Source organism: Rhinolophus sinicus, chromosome 3, assembly GCF_057876585.1.
Source record: "Rhinolophus sinicus isolate RSI-liver-muscle chromosome 3, RSI-T2T, whole genome shotgun sequence".
NCBI lineage: Eukaryota > Metazoa > Chordata > Mammalia > Chiroptera > Rhinolophidae > Rhinolophus > Rhinolophus sinicus.
In genome coordinates this window covers 84,331,577-84,358,320 of record NC_142503.1, presented here as the reverse complement: position 1 = coordinate 84,358,320, position 26,744 = coordinate 84,331,577, and the positions used below count along the sequence as shown (strand labels likewise).

General features: G+C 39.3%; 1 protein-coding gene across 3 annotated transcripts in view; it reads right to left on the bottom strand.

Moving 5' to 3' along the window:
- SNX24 (sorting nexin 24) overlaps window positions 1-26,744 on the bottom strand; it is a 139,661-nt gene that overhangs the window by 59,064 nt on the left and 53,853 nt on the right. For 2 of the 3 annotated variants that reach the window (XM_019728010.3, XM_019728011.3), the window contains exon 2: window positions 7,660-7,743. In XM_019728010.3, coding sequence (XP_019583569.1) covers window positions 7,660-7,743 — 84 coding nt within the window. Of the gene's footprint in view, window positions 1-7,659; window positions 7,744-15,768; window positions 15,793-26,744 lie in introns of those variants that run through there. The other variant, XM_088796687.1, reaches the window with a different exon arrangement.

The following is a 26,744-nucleotide window of genomic DNA, read 5'->3' as shown; positions in this document are numbered from 1 at the left end:
CCTTGGGGGCAGATGGGACCTGTGGCTGTGATGAAATCAGTCATCTTCTTGATTGGGTTACATTATATGACAGGTGATGAGATAGTCGCTCCCTTGATCAGATTACCCATTATAAGACCCAGTTCTAGGAAGCTTTAAAGAAGTAAGGTGCCATGTTATGATGGGGTCGCATGACTAGGACTGGTGGGTGCCTCTAGAAGCTGAACGCTACCCCTGGCGGAGAGCAAGCAAACGGGGACCTTGGTTCAACGACTACCAGGAACTAAATTCTGCCTAAATGAGGACATCACAATATGAAGAGGACCCCAAGCTTCAGATGAATTCACAGCATTGGCAACGTCTTCATGTCAGCCTGGTGAGACCCCAGGCAGAGAACTCAGCAAACTTGTACCCAGACTCCTGACCCATGGAAACCTGATAGTACATTGGTATTGTTCTAAATGGCTAAATTTGTGGGAATTTGTTATGTTGCAATAGAAAACCAATACAAAAGCCATGATCTGAGACATCAAACTCTGAGGGGCAGGGGAGAGAAGCAGGGCAAGTGAGGAGGGGGTGAATCAGGACAGTGAGTCAGGAAAGTGTTTCTAGAAGGGATATAATCAGACTGTGTGCAAAGAGAGTGGGGAGCTGCAAAGTGGAGGCTCCTCTTTCAAGGACTTATACTAAGAGTGAAGGAGAGCAAGGGGGTGACCACGGGAGGGAAGAATGCGGTCAAAGGTGAGTTTTACTTTGTTAAATGGCAAATATAACACCTATTGATGACATTGATTCAGTATTGAGGAGAGGGAGGGAGGAAGGGAGAGGGTGAGAGAGAAAATGAATTTATGACTGTAAGGAAACGTACACCTCATCTTTATACTATTTGAGGTATTTCTCAAACAAGAACAAGGTCAAAAAAGCTAAATTATTTGAGGGTAATAAGCTTAGTAAATTTCAATTTAAACATAAAGAAACCTCCTTTAAAACTAATAATGAATCACAACATTTCTTATACTGTAGAAGAGAAAATCAACTCCATTATCTGTCTCTCTCTCTCTCCTTTTTTTGTTTTAATCTTGAAGATATAGTACTGAAAACATTTTTTCTTTGTATTTCTGTCAGGAGAACTGAGGAAGCCGATCATCGTAGCTGCTGGGACCTGTGACAGCATTTGTAGGTGAGTAATGAATTGCTTTAGATGAGGAGAGACAAACCCGAGACGATATGTTTCCAGAAGGGCTCAGCTGCTCACAAGATAAATACCCCTCTGCCACTCCGTGCAATGATTAACTGTTCTGGCCATGCTGCGTCCAGCCAAACGGCCTTTCTGATCCACGCAGATAGCGACCAGATTCCACGATACCACAAACACAATCCCCTTTGCCTGGCGAGACTGCTCCTTCCCCTTTTTATACTGATAGAAGAGTTTACACACAGCTTACTCCACACAGACCTCTGCGTACGCATTGCCTATAGAACCATTTTTCCACAGAAAGGAATACAAATACTTTGCCCAAGCACGTGAATAAAAAGATGAAAAAAATAAAGAAAGAAGTGGGGGACACTTGGGGTAAATTCAATCTTTTACTTCCTATCACCCCTGCCTCCTTGGGGTTCCCGTTAGAGACACTACACGGTGCTGTATTCCTGGTTTAACTCCATGTGGCAGTTTTTTCGTTCTTTTGAAATATGTACTTCATTAAATTAAATATGAGAATGCAATATTTTATTCAAGCCAAAGACAGGCAACAACAAGAATGAGGACAGTTAATTTAGGAATGAACCAGCACCGTGTTTCCCGGAAACCTTTGTGAATAAAAGGGTGGGCTGGGAATGACAGGAAACAGCTGGAAAGGCATGCAAATATGCTCAGCAGCTTGAGGCTCCTCTCTCTCAACACCCGTGGCTCTGGGCCTAGGGAGGTGAGTTTTTGAGGACCACCATTTAAAGTGACACGTAACTTGTGAGCAGGTGGTGCTGGGTACGGGAAAGCATTTACTAGGTTAATATTTACCCCGGGGTAGGGAGAGCGCCCAATAGCTTTTTTGTTTTTAAGGACAATAGGCAAAGAGTGAATGAAGAAGACTAGGGTGGGGCGTTTGTTCTGGTTTCAGTGGTGGTGTTTGCCTATCTAGCACAAGCAGAGGTCCAAAGCACTGCAAGTGCAAGCTGGGGTTAAACTTACATTGAACTAAACTCCCACAGTTGAAACTGTCCTTGTGAACGAAACATTCCTCCAGTAATTTATAAGCATGCGTAACGTTCTCCAAATAGCCCAATTGCCAAATACTTATTTAATGCCTAACACGTGCCCCAAACTAATAGACAGTGAGGAAGATACAAAAGATAAGACATGGGCCCTACTTTAAAAAAAAAAATGTGTTCTAGTTGGACAAACTCAGGGATCACTAAGTTTTAACTATCTCTTGGATGCTTTTAAGTAGAAATCTCTACTCTAAATGGAATAGAAGTTCAAAGAACAAATTGATGAGAGAATAAAAGAAACTCACATGGAAAGGGGAGAAGTTGAAATGTTTTAGTTTGGTTTGAATAGATGAGAATACAGTGGAAGGACGTCAGGCACGGCAAAGACAGAGAAGTAGCGATTTTCACACACTGGGGTGTAAGGGCTTGGCTTCCACTGACGTTTTCTTAGGAGTAGTAGTGAGAAATAAGACCGGGTTTGTGGTAGACAGAATAGGGGTCGCCCCCAAGATGTTTGCATCCCAATCCTCAGAACCTGTGAATGTATTACCTTACATGGCAACAGGGGCTTTGCAAGTGTGATTAAGTCAAGCATCTTGAGATGGGAAAACTATCCTGGATGATCTGGATGGGCCCAGTGCAATCTCGGGGGGAGGCAGAAGTGTGCAAGTCAGAGCAGATGTGATGATGGAAGCAGAAATTGAAGTGATGTGATTGCGACTTTGAAGATGGAAGAAGGTGCCCTGAGCCAAGGAAGCTGGAGAAGTCGAGGAAACTGATTCCACAACCACCCTACCCCACCCCCGAGTCCCGCCCCACACTGAAGGAACATAGCCCTGCTGACACATTTAGAATAAGATAATAAATGGGTGTGTGTTTTAAAGCAAAGTATGTAGCTGTTTGTTACAGCAGTGGGAGGAAACTAATACAGGGTATAAGGTTATTGGCCTTGACTTGGTACACAATACAGACCCACTTCGGTGTATCTGAGCGAAAGAATAAAGATACAAATAGTGCTTTAGGAAAACTGACCTGTGACAGAGGATAAAAAAGAAAAAAAGGAACAGAAACAGTTAAACAAATACATAAAATGATAAGACTGGATTGGGATGGTAGGAGGAGAAAATGTAAAATGGAGGAGAAATGTTGCATATAATAGAAATTTAGAAGAATGAATCGACAGGGCTTGGTGACAGTCTGGAGAAAGTAGGAAAGATCTCCAGGGTTTCAAGCTTTGTGGCTTCAGCGCACGTGATGGGGATGGGGGGTGGGGGGAAGGGGAGGTTGTGTCTAAGAGATGCCTTTAATAATATAACCAGCCTATAGGAATTCTCAAACATCAGTAGGCATGAAGACTATCTGGGATGCTAGTTTAACATGCAGATAGATTACTGGGCTCCATCACAAAGATTCTGATTCGGCATGTCTGCATGGTATCCAGAAGTCTGCATTTCAGTAAATCCTGTTCTGATTCAGGTTATCCAAACTTCACACTGAAAAATGCTAATCAAGAAAAACTCAAAAGAAATAGAATCAAATACTCATCACAGCCCTAGAGGAAACAACTAATCTTATGTAAAATATGAAGGGGTGGAAACTGATATATTAGACAACATAAAAATCTAAAACGTTTATAAATTAAAATAAATATCAAAGCCAAAGTAAAAAGGTCCTTGGTGAAAAATACTTTAAGCAAATGCCTAACATTTTATTAATAGCCACACAAAACTAAGAAGCAAAAACAACAGAGACCCCAGCAGATAAATGAGAAAGCACATGAACAGAATTCTAAAATGAGGGGCTACAATCATAAACAAACTTATGAAAAACTTATGAAATACCAATTAAAACAGCAACACAGCAACACACATTGCTTGCAAAATAAATATCATGTTGGGGGGTAATATTCAAAGCTGATGAGATGCTGTGATACTTCTATACTTGTTGTCTGCATTATCCATCTACTAGAACCATGCTGCAAAAAAAGTAATTTGACAACATATATCAGGAGCTGTAAAAATACCCATATGTTTTGACAGAGAATGCCTCTTTCAGTAATCGAGCTTAAGGGAACACTCTTGAATATGGGGAAAAAATTATATGTAATGAAGGCTATCAATTATTGGAAGTTTACCCTGTGATGTGCATGATTTACTCTAGTCTGTAAAACATTCCCGTAAAGTTAGTACTCTAATTATTCCCATATTAAAAACGGAGAACCCAAGGCACAGAAAGATGGCGTGACTTGCTCCAAGGGCGTAAAGGCAGGCTGGGGAATATTCTGCTTGCAGAGCGCTCACACTTAACTTCTACACCACAGCTACCACCACGTGGGAGCATGGTGAGCACAGCAGCATACATCTTACTAAAAAACTCAAGAAAAGAAGGAACATAGGAATTGCGTTAGGATAGTAGAACTATGTGTGGGTAACAACGGGTTATTTCCCCTGCCCCCCAAAACTTTCTGCAAGATTTAATTTTATAATCTAAAAGTTACTGGATGGGAGGAAAATAATGCATATTAAAAAAAACAAAACTGAATTTTTCGAAATAGTAGAAAGAAATCCTAAGTGTAAACAGTTAGGATATTGTTTTCATATTTTAATATCGCCACCTATAAAAAGCTTGGGAGAAACAATAATTCTTAAGGACTTTTTTCAGACAACCAGATGAACGGTCAAATGGGTAATGGTTTTAGATCTGCCTCAAAATTAGCCTGACAATAAGTTGGGAGGCATTTTTGTGTGTTTGTGTACATGGAGAAGAGCTCTGTGTATCTATTACTCTGATGGTGCACTTGTTCATACCGTTTTACCCCGAAAATAAGACTGTGTCTTATATTAAGTTTTGCTCCAAAAGATGCATTAGGGCTTATGTTATGATTAGGGCTTAAATCAAGCTAGGGCTTATTTTCCAGTTAGCTCTTATTTCCGGGGAAACACAGTAGCTCATATGTTATTTTAGAATTAACTTGGGACATTGGCTAAACATTTAACAAGTTGGAAATAGAAGGTAAAGGTTAAGAAAATCAGGACACTGGTAACACAGCAAATTTCATCCACTGAAGAAATAGCTGAGTATTTAAAAAAAAAATTAATGAGAATAGATTTAGTTGCATTTAAAAGGAAAACATTTACTGTAAAAACATAACAAACTACATCACAAAATTTGAATATGGAAACTGGGGTACTAAAATTGTAATAAAAGGGTATAGTTGTGCCATGTGGCAGCAATACTCAGTAAAGCTAGTGTATTCTGATTAATTTTTTTTGCTCATTTCAATCCTTCTTAACACTCAATTTCACAGTCAAGATTACAGATTTATGTTTGTTTTTACACCCTACCAATATTTGGACTTAATTTTTTTTTTTTTTTTTGGGTATTTAATTGTCTTTTGCTATACCTCATAAAATTACAATGAGGCAAGTAAAGGAGATTTCGAACTGCTTTCTGCTCTATAATACATAAAATTATTGTCTCCCAACTAAAACTCTGCCCCACAAAGCTAATTTGTTCTGTCTATATATGTCCCTGTAAAACATGCAAAATGGAGAGATCTGAGAATTTCTATTCTTTTAACTCTAGTAGGCCTGGTGATATAATTTTAAGAATAGCTGAAATTATTAACAGATTTGCAGAAATTGAGAGAAGTCCTAGAAACTTTAGGAATTTTTTCTGACTGTGGCTATCTAAGAACTGGCTATATAATCACTAGGGAAAGAGTCCTCTGATGCAGAAGAAAATAAATTGCATTAGAGAAGAGAACAGGGTGAACGACCCTCCACTCTAAGAAGCTTGGGCCGCCTCTTGCTCAGGGCAGGCCTAATTGGCAGCCACCCAGCTGTGTCTCCTGTGGAGTTGGTCCCCGAGTATCTGGCGAGGACAGCTGGGCTGGGTCAGGGTCATGGGGAGCTGGGTGCTGACCTGGGAAGTTAGGAAGGAGGCTTGCATGTGACAGGCGGCCGAGTCCCCACTAGTCATCAGAGGCTGGGGAGGGGGTGGAGTTCTGATTTTAATCTCCCTGTAAGGAATTATTTCATGAGGTATCCAGTGGATATCTCTCTAGAATCTGTTTCCTTGAAAAACAGTAAACAAAACTGAATTCCTTGAGAAGGATGTGAGACCCAGACTCCTGGGCTCCCCTAACGTCCTAGACTCCCCAGGTTTGCTTCTCTTTGGAGGCCTCTGGGTTGGGAAAGTCAGCTGGCAACACTGCGCCTACATCTGTGCTCACCTGTGTCGTTTCCTTTGGAAGTAAACCTGGATGTAACAAAATTTTAACTGGAGATTTAAATGTAAATTATCCCCTGCCATCCTAACAGAAAAGTGTACAGATAATTAACTTAGAGTTCTCTTTGAAAGAAAACAGAGGGAAACAGCATCACTAATTTCTCAGTAATATCCTACTAAAGTTTCTACTTCAGACTCTATTCTCCTGACTAAAAAAAAGTGGGAAAATTTAATTTTAAAAGACACTAAAGAACTTTTAACACAGAGTAAGCACACTATCATATCATTTATGCACTGACGTTTCCCAGAGAATTTAAGAGGTGTTTAATGAAATTAAAATAGACTCTTTCTGAAAATACTTACTTAGTATCATCCCATTTAACTTCTTACCTAAGTCACAAAAGTGAGGAAATTATGCCATACATTTTACGTGTGTGTGTGTGTATATTCACACATATGAAATATAGATACACATATGTGAATACACTCATACACACACACATATATATGAAAGAAAATAGTAAAATTGCAATAACTTATACAAGGTGATTTTCTGGGCAATTTCATGAGGTGTTCTAGTTAGTAAGGTAATTTGAGCACCTCAATGATGATTTATAACCTATAAGACATTCAATTTTGGTAGAAAATAAGGAAGTATTCACTCTTCCATTCTTTATTGACCATTTCTCCAAAAACTCAGCTATTCCTTTTACATTCTTGTTTCTTTTATCTAAGACTTTTAATGAAACACCAGTCCTATAACGTGGCCTTTGCAATGCAAAAGAAGGCTGTGAGCCCCCTTTTACATGTTCCCCAAACAGTCCTTGAATATGTGTGACACGTATATTATCTTTTCCAGGCATGTGTAAGTACAAGTTGATTTTAATAACTTCTTCCTGTAAAATAATCATTTGCTTTTTTTTTTTTTGCTTTTTGTCAAGTCCATTAAGTATATTCTATAGACACAATAGGATCTGGGTCTTATTCTTTCTGAACCTACAATACCCAGCACAACACCCTGCATATAGCCTGTCATCTCATATCTATTTATGTAGAAGATCTTAACAGAAAACCCACCTCCTCAGACAGCTCACCTAAATAATCTATTTTAAAAAGAAATTTACTTCATGGTAAAAGAAGTCAGACTGTTCCAAGAACGGTTAATGCTTTTAGGAACCCCAGAAAGCTGTCTTAACATTACACCATCTGCCATATAGAGAAAAGGGGGAAGAAAAAAGTTACCTTTTTGTGCAAGGCATGAAATTCGCTGTACCTTTTCTCCACAAAATGTTTTCTTCCATTCATTAGCACTTCTATCTTAAACACCTAAGGAAAAAATTTAAAAGATTAATTCCACCAGTTCGAAACACTCAATTGTCTGATGTGGTAAGTTTGTGACCATGATATATTTCATCCCTTTAATCACAGTGGCTGATCCCCCAAAACCCAGAAGGCTCAGGAGACCCGTGGCCCAACAGCACTGATTAATGAGCCCTCCAGCAAACGCTAACAAACTGCAGTATCCCCGCAAACGTGTCGAAAAACAACGGAAACGTAACTGCCTTAAAATGGTCCTTAACTTTTTAATCGGAAGATGTTCCTCCCTTAATATCATTTCACCAGATGATGGTACTGAGATAAAAGGGTGATGCTACCACAAGGGTCTGGTACAAATCACAGGCAGGCCCGCGACATGCCATTACGGTGGTTTCAATGGGGGCGGTGCTGTGTCATCTCTAAGACAATCATGCAAACAGTAGTGCATTTTAGGTTAATTTCATCCTAACCTGCATATTCATCTCCTGTCTCAGCTGTGCTTATTCTGCTGTTTGCAAAACAGGGAAAATGTGGTAAAGGTTCATTTTCCCTGCATGATACGCGTGACAGCTTGTGCTTCTACTTCCAGAGGGCTGAAAGGCCAGATGAAAAGGCTCTCTGGGTGCACTAATTAGTAGGCACTAACATGACATTTTCTTGATTCTTAGGTCAGTGGGTCAAGACGGGGAACAAGGGATGAGAAATATTGTGAACCGCTCATGAAAACACAGCGTTAAGGTGTGGTGGGGGAGGGATGCTGGCAGGAACTGAAGAGAAGGTGCTGTTATTTTCAAGTTTGTCTGACTCCTCTTTCATTGAGTGAGAGTTTGTCAACATCCAGATGAAGCAATACTATCCAATTACTTAGTAAGGCTAATTGCCTGTTTCAATTGTCCTTCTGGGAAAAAAACAACAACCCCAAACTAAAGTCGAGGTCACGTGACATGAAGAGAGTTAAAAGCGTGCTTACTTTACCCCTAAAAAGAACTTTAAAGTTAGCATATGAAATACAAGGTTACACACTGTCATTATAAAAATAGAGCCCTATGGCTCTATATTTCTGCCTTATATGTAAATATGACTCTTTTGGAAAGCCAGAAATTACGTCATCAAACATAAAATGGGTTTGTATCTTTGTGCATCTTTGAAGCAGAAACAAAATCTTCTGCTGCATGACTCAGTTTAAAGACCTGCTTTTATTAAATAAGTGGTCAATTTTTACCAACTTAATCAACATTTTATTCTAACATTTAGTTTTTCAAGCAATCCCCCTAAAAATACTTTTCTTTGGTGAATTTGTGAATATAGTTTCTTCCAGAAACATATGCGTATGCTTCAAATTCTCAGATACACCACATTATTTTTTAGAAAATAATTGTTTACTAATTCACTAAAGAAATTTCTTCTTCTTCAGAGATCCTGCCAGGAATAGAATGAGGAAAACACCCTGCGAAACACAAACCAAAGAAGCACAGCTCCAACTTGGGGGCTTGGTTATTAATAGGATACAGGGCCTCCTTTTCAGTGTCAGCTCCCAGATTTAAATCAGGACAATGTGGGAGCGATGAAAGAAATTGCCATCTGCTGAGCAGTGTAAAATAAATGAAGTTATGTTCTGAGTCCAGATACTTGGGCTTTCATCACAAAAACCACCACTTTAATTGGCATGTTTGCTGCAGAATCCATAGAAGAAAGTTGAAGACTTGGTAAGGTTCGACCTACTAGGTCACCCCTCAAGGTACCCCCTCTTGAAGGCCAGGATAAGACACATGACAGAGCGGATGCCTCAAGGAATGTCAACCCTTCTATCGACCAGATGGTTCCATTACCAGGTTCCAGGTACTTTTCACAATTACTAAATTCACGGGGGGATGGGGGTAGGGGTGGGGAAGAGTGTACGTACACACACACACACACACACACACACACAAAGTGTGTGATACATGTTATTTCTAATATTGTTATTATGTTACCATTTTAAAAATGCACAATATACCTAATATTATTAACATTTGTGTGTTTTTTTTCTTTTAAATTCTGGGACAACATCTTGGAAAGAAAGCTGGTTAATAAGAATTTCCATGACAATGTGAAGCAAGAAATGGAGTCAATTTAATAAATCCTATTTTCCTGAATTCCATACCAGACTGATTTTTAAAAGAGTTTCTGATACATGTCGTCCCTGCTACCTGAAAGACCCTTTCCTGCTTTGCTTTCCTGGAAAACTCTCAGGAGTTATCTATCTAAGGTGGGCGCAGCACGGGATGAGGCTTGCAAAGCTCAAAGCACAGTATCTGGCACGCATTGATTTATTTTTTTAACAGATGTTTCCTGAGGGCTTACAGTGTGCCCAGGACTTGTTCTAGGCTCCGGGTGTTCAGCGGTGAACAAAACAGGCAAGAGTGCAACCTTTATGGGGCATACATCCTATCTAGAGAGGGAGGCCTACTATAAATACTGTGTTTCCCCGAAAATAATACCTAGCTGGATAATCAGCTCTAATGTGTCTTTTGGAGCAAAAATTACTATAAGACCCGGTATTGTATTGTATGATATCATATTATATTATACCCGGTATATTATACTATATTACATTATATTACATTATATTATGTTATATTAGACTGGGTCTTATATTGTAGTAAAATAAGACCAAGTCTTATATTAATTTTTGCTCCAAAAGACACGTTAGAGCTGATGGTCCGGCTAGGTCTTATTTTTGGGGAAATGTGGTATATGAACAAATATGGTGACATCAAGAAATGAGAAGAGCTGAGAAGAACAATACAGCAGGGTAATGAGACAGAACTGGAGATGGGGGATGTGGACAGGGTGGTCAGAGAAGGTCTTCCAAGCAGAGAGGTGGTGAGAGTTATAAAATCTGAAGGGAACACTGGGGAAAAAAGTACACAAGACTTGAATGTGGCTGCCTCTTGAATTTTGTACTGGGAGTGGGTGGACTTATTTTCATTCCTATTTTAAAAAATGTTTTTAAGTTAAGCCCAGGGCTGCGTAATTTCCACTTCTGGCCAAGATAGAGTAACAGGGAGCAGATTTAACTTCCACGTGAAGCAATTAAAAGACCTGATAAAATATGTGGGCAAAATGGCTCTCAAGGCATTGGACATGAGGAAATGAAGACAGTGAAAGATGGGAAGCAAACAAGGGAAGCCCTGAGATTACCGCAGGCAGAGCCCTCGGTCCCTTGCATTAGGGAGAGGGAGGCTGAAGTGAGGGGAAGCCGACACGTATTCTCTCCAGCGTTGAGATGAATCCCCACCAGTACACAGGATTGGGGAAACTGTCCAAGGACGGGAAGAGATTAGAAAGAACAGTGCTCAGAGCATACAGACTACTGTGCATAGCACCTGCTCCCAAAAGCCAGGGCAGAAAACTTCATAATTCATGAGGCATTAGTTAGAGTTTTAAGAAGGGACTTGCCTTAGTAGTGGGCAAAGTAACTGCACACCAAAAGCTCTTTTAGTCCAGTGTAACAAAGCTGGTACACAAGATCCAAAAAGAGCAACCTGTTTCTGAGTAATTTAACCAAATGCCAGAACAAAGCTCAAGAATATTTTCATGAATACAAAAATATCCTGCATCCAAACGATAAAATTCAGAGCCTAGCATCCAATCAAAAAGCAGGAAAATACAACTCGTAATGAGAAGAAAAACTAATCAATCGAAACTGCTCCTGAAATGATACAATTAGTAAACAAGAGCATTAAAGTCATTACTAGAAGAGAATTTCTTAGGTTCAAGAATGCAGAGGAAGGGTTGATCTTGTTAAGTGGATGCAGGGAAGACATAAAAAAGACTCAGACAACAGGTCTGGGTCCTGCTTACAAAATTGATTCCTGTGATTTAACAAAATACACTGGATGAAATGAATACCTGATTAGACATTGCAGAAGAAAAGATTAGTGAACTTGAAAACCTAGAAATAGAACTGCCCAAAATGAAATAGAGGAAAAAAAGAACAACAACTACAAAATAAATAGAATATTAATGAACTATGGCACAACTTTAAATTGCAACCTAGATATGTAATTGGAGTCCCCAGAGTAGAGGAGAGATGGAGACAAAGACTGGGGAGAAAGACAAATATATCTGAAGAAATCATAACCCAAATTTTTCCCAACTTGGTGGATACTGTAAACCCACAGATCCAAGAAGATCAGTGAAGCCAAGCACAAAAAATCATGGGAAAAAACACACAAAAATCCAAGGCACAGCATAATCAAATAGCCTGATGCCAAAAAGAAAATCCGGCAAGCAGAAAGAGATAAAGTGATACTACATAGAAAAGGAAGAAGAAAAGTTTGAAGACAAATTTCTCAAATAGTTCTGTAAGTAACCAAGCTGATAAGAGTGATTCAATGCATACATACTTCAGTTATGTTTTAACTTAGTGGAAAGTATGTCAAGTATCACGTTAAAAATAAAATGTACAATTAAAAGCCAGTTAACTCTTTAATCATTATTTTTAAAGTATGAAGGTAATTCTTCCCCGTCAAATGACAACACTAGCAATAACAACAAAGACTCGTACTTATTCAGTACAGTCCATACTCTAAGCTCTTTACTCATGGTAATTCATTTTATTCTCGCAATAACCCCATATGAGACAGGTACATGTAAGGAAACTGAGGCACAGATTAAGTCACTAGCCCAAAGGACAGCTGCATTTTCCATCAAGCGATTTGGTTCCTGAATCTGCCTTCTTAACCCCCGCACAAGACTGACTCGGGATGGACATACGCCCCTATTCACTGGAGAAACTGGACACTTGGAAGTGGGAGAAATCTGGACACTTGGAAGTAGGAAACATTCTATCGTGATAAAAATCCTTTCCCTCCAGTCTCCTCCCAAGGCTCTGTCCTCTGGAGGGGGCTTTGCAGGAACACAGGACACTGGCCGGGGGTGCAGGTGCGGGCATGGCATGAGGTCTTGACACTCCAACTATTTGGAACCTGTGCTCTTCTCAATCAAAACCAAAACATTGACCTATATACAAACAGCATACAACTCTCTAGAGCAGAAGGGTGCTTTTTAATAAATTACTAAGTCTGTACTGTGCCAAACACTGGATTATACAATGAAAATATAAATAGCCATAGGTACACATACATATATTATTATTATATAATACTGGGAACATTAATTATTGTGCTCAGTTTTTAGAATCAATCTATACAGCATAGAAGACAATTATTTTTATAGAACAGACTGTAAATATTTTAAGCCTTGTAAACATCATGGCATAACTAGCAGAAAATAGATGAATGGGAGAGGAACTAAGTGAAAGGAAGTACACGGGGTGCAAAGTTTTTCATCTTACATAACTAGTAGTCAAAGGATACTGATGAAAATTGGTGGATGAAGAAAGGGGTTAAAGTTATGAAGTAACAAATAGAAAAGGTTATACTGCCAATTTTTTAGATGAAATTAAAATCATATACATAGTGAAAATGGAGTGTGGAGGGGAGGGAAATACAGCAGTGCTGTGAACTAAATTCCTATTTCAAAGTGGAGGGACAAGAGGGATTTTCTAAGACTCAGATATCAAGAAATAGAGAATACAAACATTCCATTTAGAATTATGGTACTTAAATTAGAAATTTATCAACTAACTTCTGGTTCTGGAAGGTACTAGACACATATTTTTCCTGTTATATATTTAGGTAGTGTTGGAATCTTTCCCATATACATGTATTACCTTCAAACATCCTAATAATGATATAACCCTTGCTAAATATTTTAGTTTTAAATCTCTCTGGTTACAAATGAAGGATTTTTCTTGTGTTTATTGAGATGTATTGGATTTTAGGTTTTCAGTCTAAACCCCAGTACTGATTAATTTTAGCTGCAGCTCTTTGACTGATTATTTGATTATGAAAAGTCTCCATTTTTCTTTTCCTCTTAAACTGTATCTATATGACACAAACCCAATCAATCAATTCAGGGTGAGGGGAAAAATGCACTCAAATACATCAGGTCATACATGTTGATTGGCTAACATTTTTTTTTTTTTGGTTAGTTTTAATATCACATAAGTTTGACTTAGACTTTTCTATAAAATATACACACTGCTCCTTCTTTGATTACCTGAGTTGTAGCCATGAATCACATATTGTGTTAAACACCTGAGCATTCTGGAAGGTAGGTACTATAGGAACTTTATTATTCTCTTTTATGATCTGCTTTGTAAGAATGAAAATAGATCAATGAATTTTATCTGCACTACTAATTTTGGGCAAATCTACATATGGAGCCATAGCATCTTCATTAATAAAATAAGAATGATAAAACGATGTCTACTGTATCAGTTTGTTAGAAAATAAATGTCTTGGTGCTTTGTATGATGCTGTGCAGCGGAATGAATCATTATTAATTATTAATACTAGACAAAGTCTCCAGCAGGAAGCACAGTGGTTGTCATGGTTATTTGAGGACAGTCTTCCTCACAAGCTGCTTAAGGAAGGGATTTGTGGTTGAAATAGCTTGTCATGTGGAGGAACAAAAAAGTCCATCATTCTTTCCTCAAACTACTTAGCTATAGATGGCTACAGCAGAAAGGAGTGAATCTTCCACCTGCCCCCAAATTGTCCAGTATCTGCCCAACCCCTCAACGCAATCTTGTTTTCCACAGCTCTCCTGGAGGAGCCAATCACAGCCAAGTCCTTCCTAAATCTTCCCTCGCTAGGCACGACCTCACAGAGCATGCTCCCCGACCCCAGTGCTTCTGCTCACAGGTGAGCCTCTCTAGGCCCAGGATTCTTCTCCTATCCTCCTGGCAGCCGTCAAGTGAAATTCCGCCTCCATTCCAAAGCCTTCTGGAACTTCAGGCATCACTCCGTACCTCCCCTCTAAGCATTTAAATGGCACAATCATATTAAAGTGCAGTCACACTCTCTAATTTTCAGCAAATGTATTACTATTGACTATTTCATAGCGATACCTTTTATGCATCAAACAAAGTGGAGGTTTTGAATACTTTTTTTGAGGGAAAAATAATCATCAGGAAGAATCTGCAATGATGTTTTGGGAAAGCATTTGCAATATAACACTAACTGAAAAAGCAGGATGAAACATTTTATCCATACGGTAAAATATGCACATGCATAGAAAGACAACAAAGGAAATAGGTCAAAATGATGCCTGAGTGGTAGAGATTATCATAATTTTCTCTATATTCTATATTTTTCACCAGAGCATATATCATTTTTATAATTAGAGGGAAAAAATTAATCAAAGTTCTGCCTTCTAAAGTTAAACTAGAGTAAACGTAACAAATGAGTATTCATTTTTTAATACAACTATCAAGTTCTAACGAAATTCATTTATTGATTTCCACAGATATTTACTGAGCATCTGGTATTAATAACAGCAGTCGCAGCATTTTTTGACTGCTTACTATGTGCTAGGCAGTATTCAAAGCACTTTCATTTATTAACTGATTTAATCCACACAGGACCCTGTGATACAGATATTGCTATTATTCCCACTTCATATGTGAGGAAACCACACCATAGATAGTTACATAACAAAGGCACAGGTCTAGGAGCTGATTTATTAACCCAGACAACCTGGCTTCTGAGTCCACAATCTTATGTCCTATAATTTTCTAACTACAGAAACAATGGTGAGCAAACCCAGAGTTCTCGCCTCTATGGTGCTTACACACTAGTGAGAGCAATTGAGAAAGTAGTCAAAACAGTATCTTAATTATGAGGCAGGATAAATACTATAAAGGGAAAGTATAAGAAGCTATCTGGGTGCCTAAGAGAGAATAAGATTTGCACTCAGGGATCAGGGAAGCTTTCCTTCAAGAGCCCAAGAGCCGATGTTTCAGGATGTACAGTGAAAGTGAGCAAAGGGCAAGGGCAAGCAGCGTGGGCAGGATATATGCAAAGGGCCTGAAGCAGAAGGTGAGAGGCTGGAGGAAGCTGAGTGCAGCACAGCCAGCCTGTGTGGGGAGCATCTGTGTAGGAGGCTGGAGAGGAAGCAAAAGGCTCAACAAAGATTAATTACCTCGCACATGCCAGGCTCAGTTCTAGTCACTGGAGAGGCAACCGTGAACACCACACAGATTCCTCACCACGTTTGCTAACATTTTAATGGAAAGAGACAAAGATAATCAATCACACAAATAAATGCATATTAGCTGGCGATAAGCGTTACAGAGAAAAATAAATCAGGATAATGAGGACAGAGAGGGTCTGGATGAGAGCGTGGTTGGCTATTACATGGGGTGGTTGGGGAAGGTCTTACTGATAAACTCCTATGTGAGCAGAGACCTTCTATTAGTTTTCCATTCCTCTGTAACAAGCACAACACCCAATTATTATTTCACAGTTCTCTAGGTCCGAAGTCCAGTTTGCTCGGCTGGTTTCTCTGCCTCAAGTCTTACGGAGTTAAAACCAGTGCATGGGCAGAGCTGGGTTCCGTTTGGTGGGTCACTGGGAGAGAAGTTCCCGTTTCCTTTTGGGTGTAGGACTGTGGTCCCTGTTTACTTGCTGGCTGTCAGCTGAGTGCAGGTTCCAGCTCCTGGAGGCCATCTGCATTCCCTGGCTTGTGGCTCCCTTTCTCCATCTTCAAAGCCACCAAGAGCAAATCAAGTCCTTTTCAGGTCACCTTTCTCTGACCTACTTTTCTGCTTCCTCCTCCATTTTTAAGGACTCGGGATTATATTGGGCCACCCAGACAATACAAAATAGTCTGTGTGATCTCAAGGTCCTTAACGATAATCACCTCTATTAAGTCCCTTCTGCATGTCAGGGAACATACTCACAGGTTCTGAGGATTCGGGTGTGGACATTTTTGGAGGTGCATTATTCCTTTTACCATAGACTTGAAAGAAGTAAGTCTGTCTGGGGGTGGGGGTGAGGGGTCCAGGCATATCGAAGATTAAATGCTTGACATGTTTATGCACCTAGACTGATCAGGAAAGAGAAGAGTTAGAGATAAGGTCTGAATGGTGGTGGGAGAGGTGAGTGAAAGGAGAAACAACAGGATGCACTGATAATTGGATGTGGAGTTTTTGGGTTTTTTTTAAAGAAGAAATCAAACATAGTGGGGAGGCTTGGGGCCTAAGCAATCTGAGGATGGTGGTGCTGGTCGATAAGCTAGGAGACTGTGTGTCAACCAGTTTGTGGGGACACAAAGGAACTCAGTACTGGCCTCATTAAGTTTGAGATATGGGTTAGACATCAAATGGAGAAGCTGGATAGGACTGACTTTACAAGTCTGGGGCTTAGGGAGAAGTTTTCGCCAGAGATACACATTTGGGTGTCATCAGAGCGTGAATGCAATTTAAAGGCAGAAGACTAGATCTGATCACCTAGGAAGAGAAGTGTATTTAGGGTTCTTGAGATCACATTAGGGCTTATGGTTTTACCATGTTGGCAACGAGGAGCCTTTGCTGCATTTTAAAAGTCCCCCTCTTCCAAATTAAACTTCTTTAGCTCCTCTGGCTGTCTTTCAGATGACCTGGTCTTCAGGTCTTGCTCTATTGACCAACCTCTGGATAAAATATAGTTTATCATTGTTCACCCTAAAATGTTGAATCCAGGAGTTAAGGAAATACAGGCATTCCCTAAGTAATTAATGGATTATATCCCCAAAATCCATAGTTAAGGTCATTTAAAACTCAGAATGGTTTTTCTCATGACATTGGTACAAAAGATAAGATTTCAACCCAGAAGAAAACCCTATTTAGCCCATAACATGTATAAATTACAATACTAACATTACTTCACCCACCAGATTTGCAATATAACACAGTAGTTAAGAGTTCTAGCTCTTGAATCAAACTACTTGGGTTTGAATCCTGTATCTTCTATTGCGCTTCTCTGGGCTCCACTAACACTTCATGATTTGGGGCAAGTTATTTAGACTTTGTAAACCTCAGTTTCCTCACCTACAACATGGAGCTTATAATGGTACCTCTCAAATAGGCTTGTTGTAAAGATTAAATGTGATGCTCCATGTAAATAACTTACCAAATTGTCTGCCATTTAGCAAGAATCCAGACAAAAATGTTACCTAGTAATATCATTGTTAACATCTAGTCTCTGTGACAACTGTTTGTTTTATCAGCAGTGGGGAGAGGAGACTTGTTGGTGGGAGGAGAGGGAAAAAGATGATGACATGTAAGAGTAACTTACTGACAATACCCGCCATCTCTACAGGAGAAGGTCCTTACTCCTCCCTCTATCACCAGACTGGCTGACTGTGCGGTGCCTTGGTCGATGCCCACTCACACCCCTCTATTCCTGACGAGGCTTGGCCAGCCCGAGACCCTGTGGAACCCTGACTCCCCTTAATATTAGGTTAACATTCCGTATCTGCGATCTGTATTTCCCTAAATGTTTTTGGAAGCCACATCTTACTGTTGGCATGATGCCCTTGAGGTCAAACGAGCCCCCACTCCCAGGTTTTCCCCAAAGTTCTTGATGCTGAGGTCAGGCTTTATATGATCTGTTTAATACTGTCATGTCAGTTTTAACCCATCACACAAGAACGCTGAAACTTTTCTGAAAACTGACCTCGTCCTCCACATCATGAGCTGGTGTCTTTGCCAAGCTGTTGCGTTCTCTGCCTATCTGCAGTGCTTTCCTTCATCAGGGCCCAAGATCTCATTTCACAAGATCCCAGCTCATCTCCCTGCTCCACTCTTGTCCTATGACAACCTACGTTTCACAGCAGCCAACGTGGCCTGGCCCTTTACTATCCTCCATCTGATCATATAATTCCCCTGCTTAATTAAATGCTCTCAATGGAATTCCATCACTCATAGAACAAAACTCATGCCCTCACTCTAGCCTACAAGGCCCTGTGTATCCCACCCAGCTCCAGAGTCCCTACCTCTCCTTCACTTCCTAATACCTCTTACTCACCCTGCTCCATCCGCACCAGCTTCCTTGTTGACTGTCAAATACATGAAGCACATTCCCAACTCCAGGTTTGTACTGTTCTACTACCGAAAAAGCTTCCCCTCACCATGCTCAACTGCTGTTCCAGGTCACCTTCTCATACAGGTATTATCTAACCATCCAAAGCAGCAACTCAAACCCCCATCACTCTCCATCTCCAGACCTGGCTTAATATTTTTCTTGTTTGTATTTGCCGTAGTCTGTCTATTTGCCGTGGTCTGTCTATTAACACACGTGCACACACATACACGTGTTGGTTGTTGTCTGTATCTCCACTAAATTACAAGCTCCATAGGACAGAAACCTCATCTATTTTGTTCACATTATAGCCCCACTGCCTCAAACAGCACCTGGCAACAAAGCAGGAGGAATCCATGAAATAAAAGAAGAAGCAAAGATGGAAAGAAAAAGTGAGCAAGTAATTACCCAGCAGGATAACACACTGGGACGAACACGATGCCTCCTCAGTCCAGCTCATCAGTCTTATAGTGAAAAGCCTGAGTTATTTTTATTAGAAAGAACAATCAGTAAATTCAACATGATAGAGGCAGATTGTGCAGAATAAGATGGTTTCTTGGAGAAAATCTGTTGTAGTTGGTAAAAGAAAAAATACTGTTCACGAGGGCCTGAAAGCTATGAGAAAAACTTTGTAATACAGCCCTTTCATTAAAAAGAAACTATCAGCCTTAATAACACAATTCTGGAGGAGGTACCAATGGTACAGAGTGCCAGTCTGGGGTCAGAGCCCAAATTACTAGCTATGTTGTCTTACAGATGTTGCTTATCCACTTTGAGCCTTCGTTTTCTCATGTAATATGATAATATATACTTCTCGGAGCTGGTGATGGAGTAAATAAATAAGACGAGGAATGTACAGCACTTAGCACCCAGCCAGGCATATGATTGGTGGGCAATCACTTTAGTATCTACCTGAATATCACTGGGTTTCTCACAATTCTAAATGGAATCTGAGGCTATTAATAATCTTTATTTCTCTAACACACCATTAAGTACTATGATGTTATGCTTAGTTTTGCTAAAAACCTATGCAAATCAAAAGATCAAAAACTTTTAGATACCCTCCCTCCCGTCCTCTCTCCCCCCAAATATATTTACCTGTCTGTGTGTGTGTGTATATGTGTGTATATGTATATATATATAATACATATGCACACATGTACATAGACATGTACACACATACATACACATATGTTTATAGATTGGCAGATTATTACTATTTTTTACCCAAAAGAAGTGAATGAGTAAGCTTGGGTGGCTGGTCTCATTCATGATGAGTCAGGCTTCTTTCTATGGGCATCAAGAAGATGAGACACAAGACATTCTAATGTGTTCTCCCAAGACTGAACTTATGGTCTGTATTGGACCAGGAAAGGAAGGTTGCTTGGTGACTAGCAGGCGGCAATACCCCTGGCCTGCCTGCTTCAAAGCTCTGCTGCTTGGCTCTGAAAGACGGGCAGAGAGCAGGTGGAGAGGGACACGCTCTGTGCCCATAAAAGAATGCAGACCATTCTGTACACTCCACAACTGAAGGTCCTCCTCATGAAGACGCACCCTACTGCAGCTGAGGGCAAAAAGCCTTTTCTGCTCTGCAGACAGGAGTTAGGGGGCATCCGTCCACATCTAACATGTCCACCAAGAAGAAGAAAGGAAGCCCTTAAAGATCACAGAATTCTCAGCCTTCTTTCAAAGTTCAGAATTTCAATCCTCCCTAAGAAAACCGTATCTATCAAGTATTTCACTCTCCCAATACAGACGCGGTTTAACACTGTTACAGTGTAAAAAAACAATGATGCTTTATCCAAATATTTATTGAGCACTTACTAGGTGTGTGCTAAACCCTGTTCAAGGTATTTGAAGTCTATTGGTTGAAGTAAAGTAACAAAGAGCTCTTCCTTCATGAAATGTATATTCTAGCTGGGGAGACAGATAACAATAGACATATTTTAAAAAGTTAATTATACAGCATGTTTTAGAAAGGGATAACTTGGTATGGGGGGTGGGGGGGGAAACAGAGCCAGGGAAAAGGAATTGGGAGAGCTGGGGGGGAAGCTGCAACTTCAGATAGAATGGTTGGAGTGGTCAGCATTGAGAAGACGGCAATTGTATACTATGAAGTGGTATCACAGATTATAATTTAGTAATAGCTTTTATTTACTGTGTACCTTAAATTTAAGTTAACCTACTTTTAAAAAATGCCCTGATACGTGACTGTTTAAAAACGAAGTTTATCTAATGAAAAATTATCATTAATGAAAAATTAAATATAGGAAAAAATTAAAAACAGAAATTTTAAATTTCTGTATTTAAATACCATTTCTAAAGCTATACAATATACACCAGCACCAAAGGCTCTCAGAGAGAAGTTTGGAGTCTAACAAGGCCAGGCCTCGGCATGTATCACTGTCATTCTTCACGTAGAATCAGCATTTTTAAACCCATATATAAGAAGCTGCTAAAGAGGGCGGAAAAAAAGGAATTCCAAGAGCTTCTCATATTGATTTCTTTTATTCCAAACAAAGAGATTCTCCTACTTACATGATATATCATAATCACTTAATTTGTCTGACTCCTTTAAAAAAGAACAATGGATTCAGAAAAAGGTGTTGACTTGCAAAAATATAATCATTTTGCAAGTTTTTGTTGTCTGTATGGGCCATTTTCCCTCAGTAATATGACATATGTGGTCTCTATAGAGAAACTGAAAATGTGAAACTCTAATTCATGCCATTCCCGAGAGCCTGGGCTAAATCTAAAGCAGCCAACATCTGAAAACTCTTACACTGCTCCCGAGGGCAGGAAGGATAAACCTCCTCTTCAAGCCTTACCTCTAGGTTTAATGTATTAGCATTCACAGTGAAATCACCTACTTCGCTTGGATACAAACACTTTTTTTTTCCCCCTCCATAGCGTTTCCACATGGACAGAACCAGTGCAACTGTGAACCTCCTCCCAGACATTTTTTCACAGGGACAATACACAGATTCAAAGGAAACTTTTTGATAAAGCCCTTCCATGAGGAGAAAAACAAAAAAATGGCTCACAAGATAGGAGACTACTACCTCCAATCACAATTAATTTGGTCCTTTTTCAAACATTTGCTCTCTAAGTGTCCAAGCACTCTACTTCTCACCATGGCTTTGCCAAGTCTACCTTTTTACAAACTAAAATTCACAATATCAGTCTAATAAGGCCACAGGAAAATATTTCCAGACAGGTGAGCTGCTTGTCCCTCAGAGATAAATTATATCCAATTTAAACATAGTTGAGAGTAGGAGAGTTAGTTTTATTATGCAGCTTTACATGGGATATATCACAAAAGTAAATTAATCTATATCTATATCTATATATCTATATATCTATCTATCTATCTATCTATCTATCTATCTATCTATCTATATATATGTATATAATAGAAACAGAACAAAAATGTATGAGGATGCTTATTTTTCAATATATGGACATTACTGATATGAATTATTTGTTCAACACAATGGTACCAAATCACAATTGAAATATGAATTTCATGAGTGAAAAAGTATATTTATAATTATAAAATATATAATATTTTATAATTTATAATTTATATATAATTTATAATTTATATATAATTATAAAATATAAAAAATTATAAATATCCTAATATTTACTAGTAATGAATGATAGCACATTCATATGTTTCAGAAGATTTATTAACATAAAACGGTATTATTAATCTTGTCAGCATTTTTATAAAGTAAGAACAGGCTACAGAAAGAGTACACTGTTTCACGTATAAATATATGTGGATAAATAGTGTGCCCCCATATATACAAAAGAAGCTGGGAGAGGAAAAACAAAACACTGAAATGTTTTGGAGGAATCATGGATAACTTTTTTCTTCTTTTCACATTTCATGTCCCCCCACTCCAATTTTTCTTAGCATTAAAGATGTATATCTCGTATCATTTTCTAAAATTTTGAGTGAAGACAGACTGTGATGAGAAAAAATAAGCTGCAAATGAGATATTCTGGGTTCCAAGTCCCTCTTTGACACTGAGTAGCCATACAGACAAGAAAAGAACTTCTCAGCTCTGAGCCTGCTCATCATCTATAACAGGAGGAGGTTGACCAGATACTTTCTAACACCTTACTCTGTTACTATGTATCTCATGTATAACTTCTTATTATGTTATTATGTAACTCATGTATAACATCTTACTATGTTACTATGTATCTCATGTATAACATCTTACTATGTTATTATGTATTTCATGTATAATTACGTTACTAACATCTTACTATGTTACTCATGTATGGCAACTATATATCGCTTTGTCTCAGATACCTCTCTCCAAGTTCGCTCTAAGGTAGAGACTGTGCCATATACACATATTCTGTGCCACACGTTACACACCAAGCAGAGCAAACAAATGTGAACTAGTTCACAACTAACCACACATGCTTACCTTACTGTTCAAAAATCACTGTCTTCAGGATTAGATTCTGTTCAGTTAGTTGTCTCACACTTCCCTCTCTCTTACCAAACAGCAAATTCAGTCAAGGCAGACAAACCTGCCCCCTTCACTACTCTCATACCTTGTGTGCAAGTTCTGGCTGTGAAATCAGAGGGCTCTATCTAATGTAATCTAGGCCAGACAGTGTTTCTCAAAAAGACTGGACCACACACCCTCTGCTCACTTCTCATACCTTATCCTACTGGCATCTTCTTCTTTTCCAAATATTAACCCTTCTCTCTCTCTTCCTTGGCCTACACGGAAACACAATAGAGCCTGTGTGACTATTTACCTGAGTTCTCTAGTTTCTAGACATGTCCTCTTGCCTGAGAGGGACACATAAACATCTCAATGTCAGAGGAGAAAGGGTGGATGTGGCCCACTGTGCACTATTAAAAGGCTCCAGCGAGGTGATCCATACAATGTAACATGGAAAATCGGGCCCACATGTTTCTACAGTTGTTATAACCTTGTGCCTCCATCATGAAAAGGATTCCTTGGGCCTTGATATATGTGACCTGTGTAGCCAGAGTCTGGGCCAAGAGGACAGCTGGTGCATCTCTTGGCTATTGTGCAAAAACCCATCATCCCTCTGACAGCTAAGGAAGAGGTATCAGTTTTATGGTTTAGTGGACATCATTATATCTGAGTTTTAATTATTTTCCTTATAGCTAAACAACCTTGAGTTAATCTACTGTTGGGATCTCTTTAATATGCTTCCCAAAATAAAACAGAAACTAAAAGACTAATTTTTCTGTCCATGAAGTCAAAACACTACACAGAATGCCACAGAAGCAAGTCAAATGAAGCCCTCTCACCGTTGCAACCCCCAATGAATTTTGTACTTTTTAAAATTCAAAGATATTCCCACTTCATTAACAGAATTGTTCATTCTTTACTGGTTTGTTAGTACCACAGAGAAATTCCAGGCTTTAAAAGATTCAAATGACTTGTATCTAAATCAGACCTGGACTCTCTCCTCTCAACATGCCGATTTACATGAAATCTCTTAGAGTTTCTCTGCTTCCATAAAATGCGGATGCCACTGGCCATCAAGCCCAGGTTTGCCTCTTTGCACAAACAGTCCAAAACAGTTTTCTTGATCTGGTTCAACTTGAAGTGTTGTCAATATATGGATTGTCTTGCTTTCTAATTCAGTGAAAAATCTAGTTTTCCATTAGTCTCTGCCTTTCTATTTTTCGATACAGCTTTACTAAATGTAATTATTAAAGGCAGATTCAAGAAAGCAATTACTGAGCTACTGGTTTGTATCTCTGAAGTCTTAATAAGCGGCAAAAAGTTGTAATTGCACTAAGAGTATCATATACATTTTTCTACGGATTAGACATACACACCCTTGAATTCGTACATGCGGAGATATATTTAAAAGAGTATATCAAGCATTCTCTCTTAAAACCCATTTTAACCCTCTTTGAAAATTGATTCAAAGGTAGTGCTCTCTGTTGTAAAGAGTCAGAAACAGCATTTCAGAAAGACTATACTCTGCTTTCTCCTGGACTCTGTGACTTTGGTAAAGCACTTCACTTCCTTGAATCTCTTTTTCTCTTCCACCTGTAAATATGTGAGAATGTTAAATTAGATGGCCATCAAGCACACTTTCAGCTCTAAAAGTCTATGAAACCTTTATTAAATCCCTAATCTCTCCTAGGCTCAGTCCTCCACACAGGACAGAAAGAGTAAGAGACTATACAAATTGTAACCCACAGCTTCCAAGGCTTTAAATGTACTAAAGAAGAAAAATGTAATTGATGTACACAACATAATCATACAATGAATATAAACATATAAAAACGTTATCACAGTGATATAAACCAAATCATCTTGCCAAAATGTCCTCAGATTCCTTAGCTGTACACGTAAACGGGGTGGTGCGTCCTCTTTGGTAGTCACCTAAGTGACAGGTTTTGGCTTTCTGCTCAAATCTACAGGCAACAGTGGAGCGAGCATTCCTTTTGTGGTCACTTAACCCTGGTCTTGGGCAAACAACAAATTCTGTGAATGGAGCCACTGTCCCCAGACTAACATGCCTCTGAAACATTTAAGAGTCATGTGGCAATCACGTAACCTCAGTATTCATCTCAGTGTTGTAAGATTATTTAATGACTCATGAGGGGCACAAAAAACAGGTTACTCGCATTATTTTATAGATGAGAAGACTGAGGGTCAGAAAAGGAAGTGACTTTTCAAAGGCCTCTCATCTAATCAGCGAGCTCTGTGCTCCGTGATATGATCACAGGCAGACTTTCTGAAAATTAATCGTGAATAAGGCCATAGGAGTTCTTGTCCCTGTGACTTTTTCACTCTCCAGAAAAATCTTCAGGGCCCTTAATGCTGTCCCGTGGTTTGTCAGCATCACTCAAAACAGCACCAATTGCTCACCTTGAACACTCTAAAGCTACAGGAACCACTTCTAGTACATATGAATTTAGTAGCTATGTGAAGAACTTGACTTCTGAATTTCTAGATTCTGCACTGATAGATTTTGGACAGTGTCCTTACGCCAAGGCCTGAAAATTTACGATAAGCATCGTCACTACCACCATTACCTGAAGGTCCATCTGCAAACTTAAAACCACACTGCGGTGGTTTCTTCAATTCTTCCTTCATGCAAGTCTGACAACCAAATTTGAATCCCAGAGGAACAAATTAAAAAAAAGAAAAAACAGAAACAAGCATGCAAGCAAACAACAGGCTAGTCTTCTAATTCCATAATGAAGTTGGAACCCTGCATACTAAGTCCGTGCTGAATCACCCTTCGTTCTAAAGGTGTATTGTGCTCAGTCTGGATGCCACATTTTAAGCAGGTCATTGTCACATAAGATGCGTCTTTTCCATGGACAAGCCACAGAAGCCACCAAAGATCTTTCCCTAGGGCATGTGAGGAGCAAGGAGAGATGTTTTCCCCATGGAAGCCGAGTAGTATTTGCAGAGCCAATGAGTAAAGGGGTCACAGTGAAGTTTTGTCGATCTCAGTAACAAAATTAGGGCCAGCTAGTAAATTTTCCGTCTGGTCCAGAGCTGAGAAAAAGGATCACAGCTTAGAGTTCACCATGCAAGAATAAGGAGCCCACATCCCAAATCGCCTGCCAGATAATGCTAAACTGACAGGTTCCACGCAGCTTCTGTGAGGAAGGATTACTATTCATCCCGTTTCTGGTCAGAGATTGCATTTTGGGAAAACAGACCACATGCCCCTGTTAAGTAAACAGTCTCCTTCTTTAAAGTGAGTCAATAGGGCAGGGGTGTCAGTAAGCCAATAGAAACAGCTAACATAGAATTTGACATGCAAAATATTAAAGATAAAAGCCTCAGGTCTACTATTCAAAGATAAAGCACTTTACAAGGAAAACACCAAGATAGAGCCTCTGGAATAAAAGCTTTTCAAATACAATAGCACGAATCTGAAATAGTCACTTAAGAATTAAGAAAAGTGGGTAAACATTCAATTTCTAATTTTGAAATGCCACGAGAGCATAGCAGCCCCCTGGTGAAGAACCTTATGAGGAGCACAGGGAATGCACCAGAAGGAATCAACTCC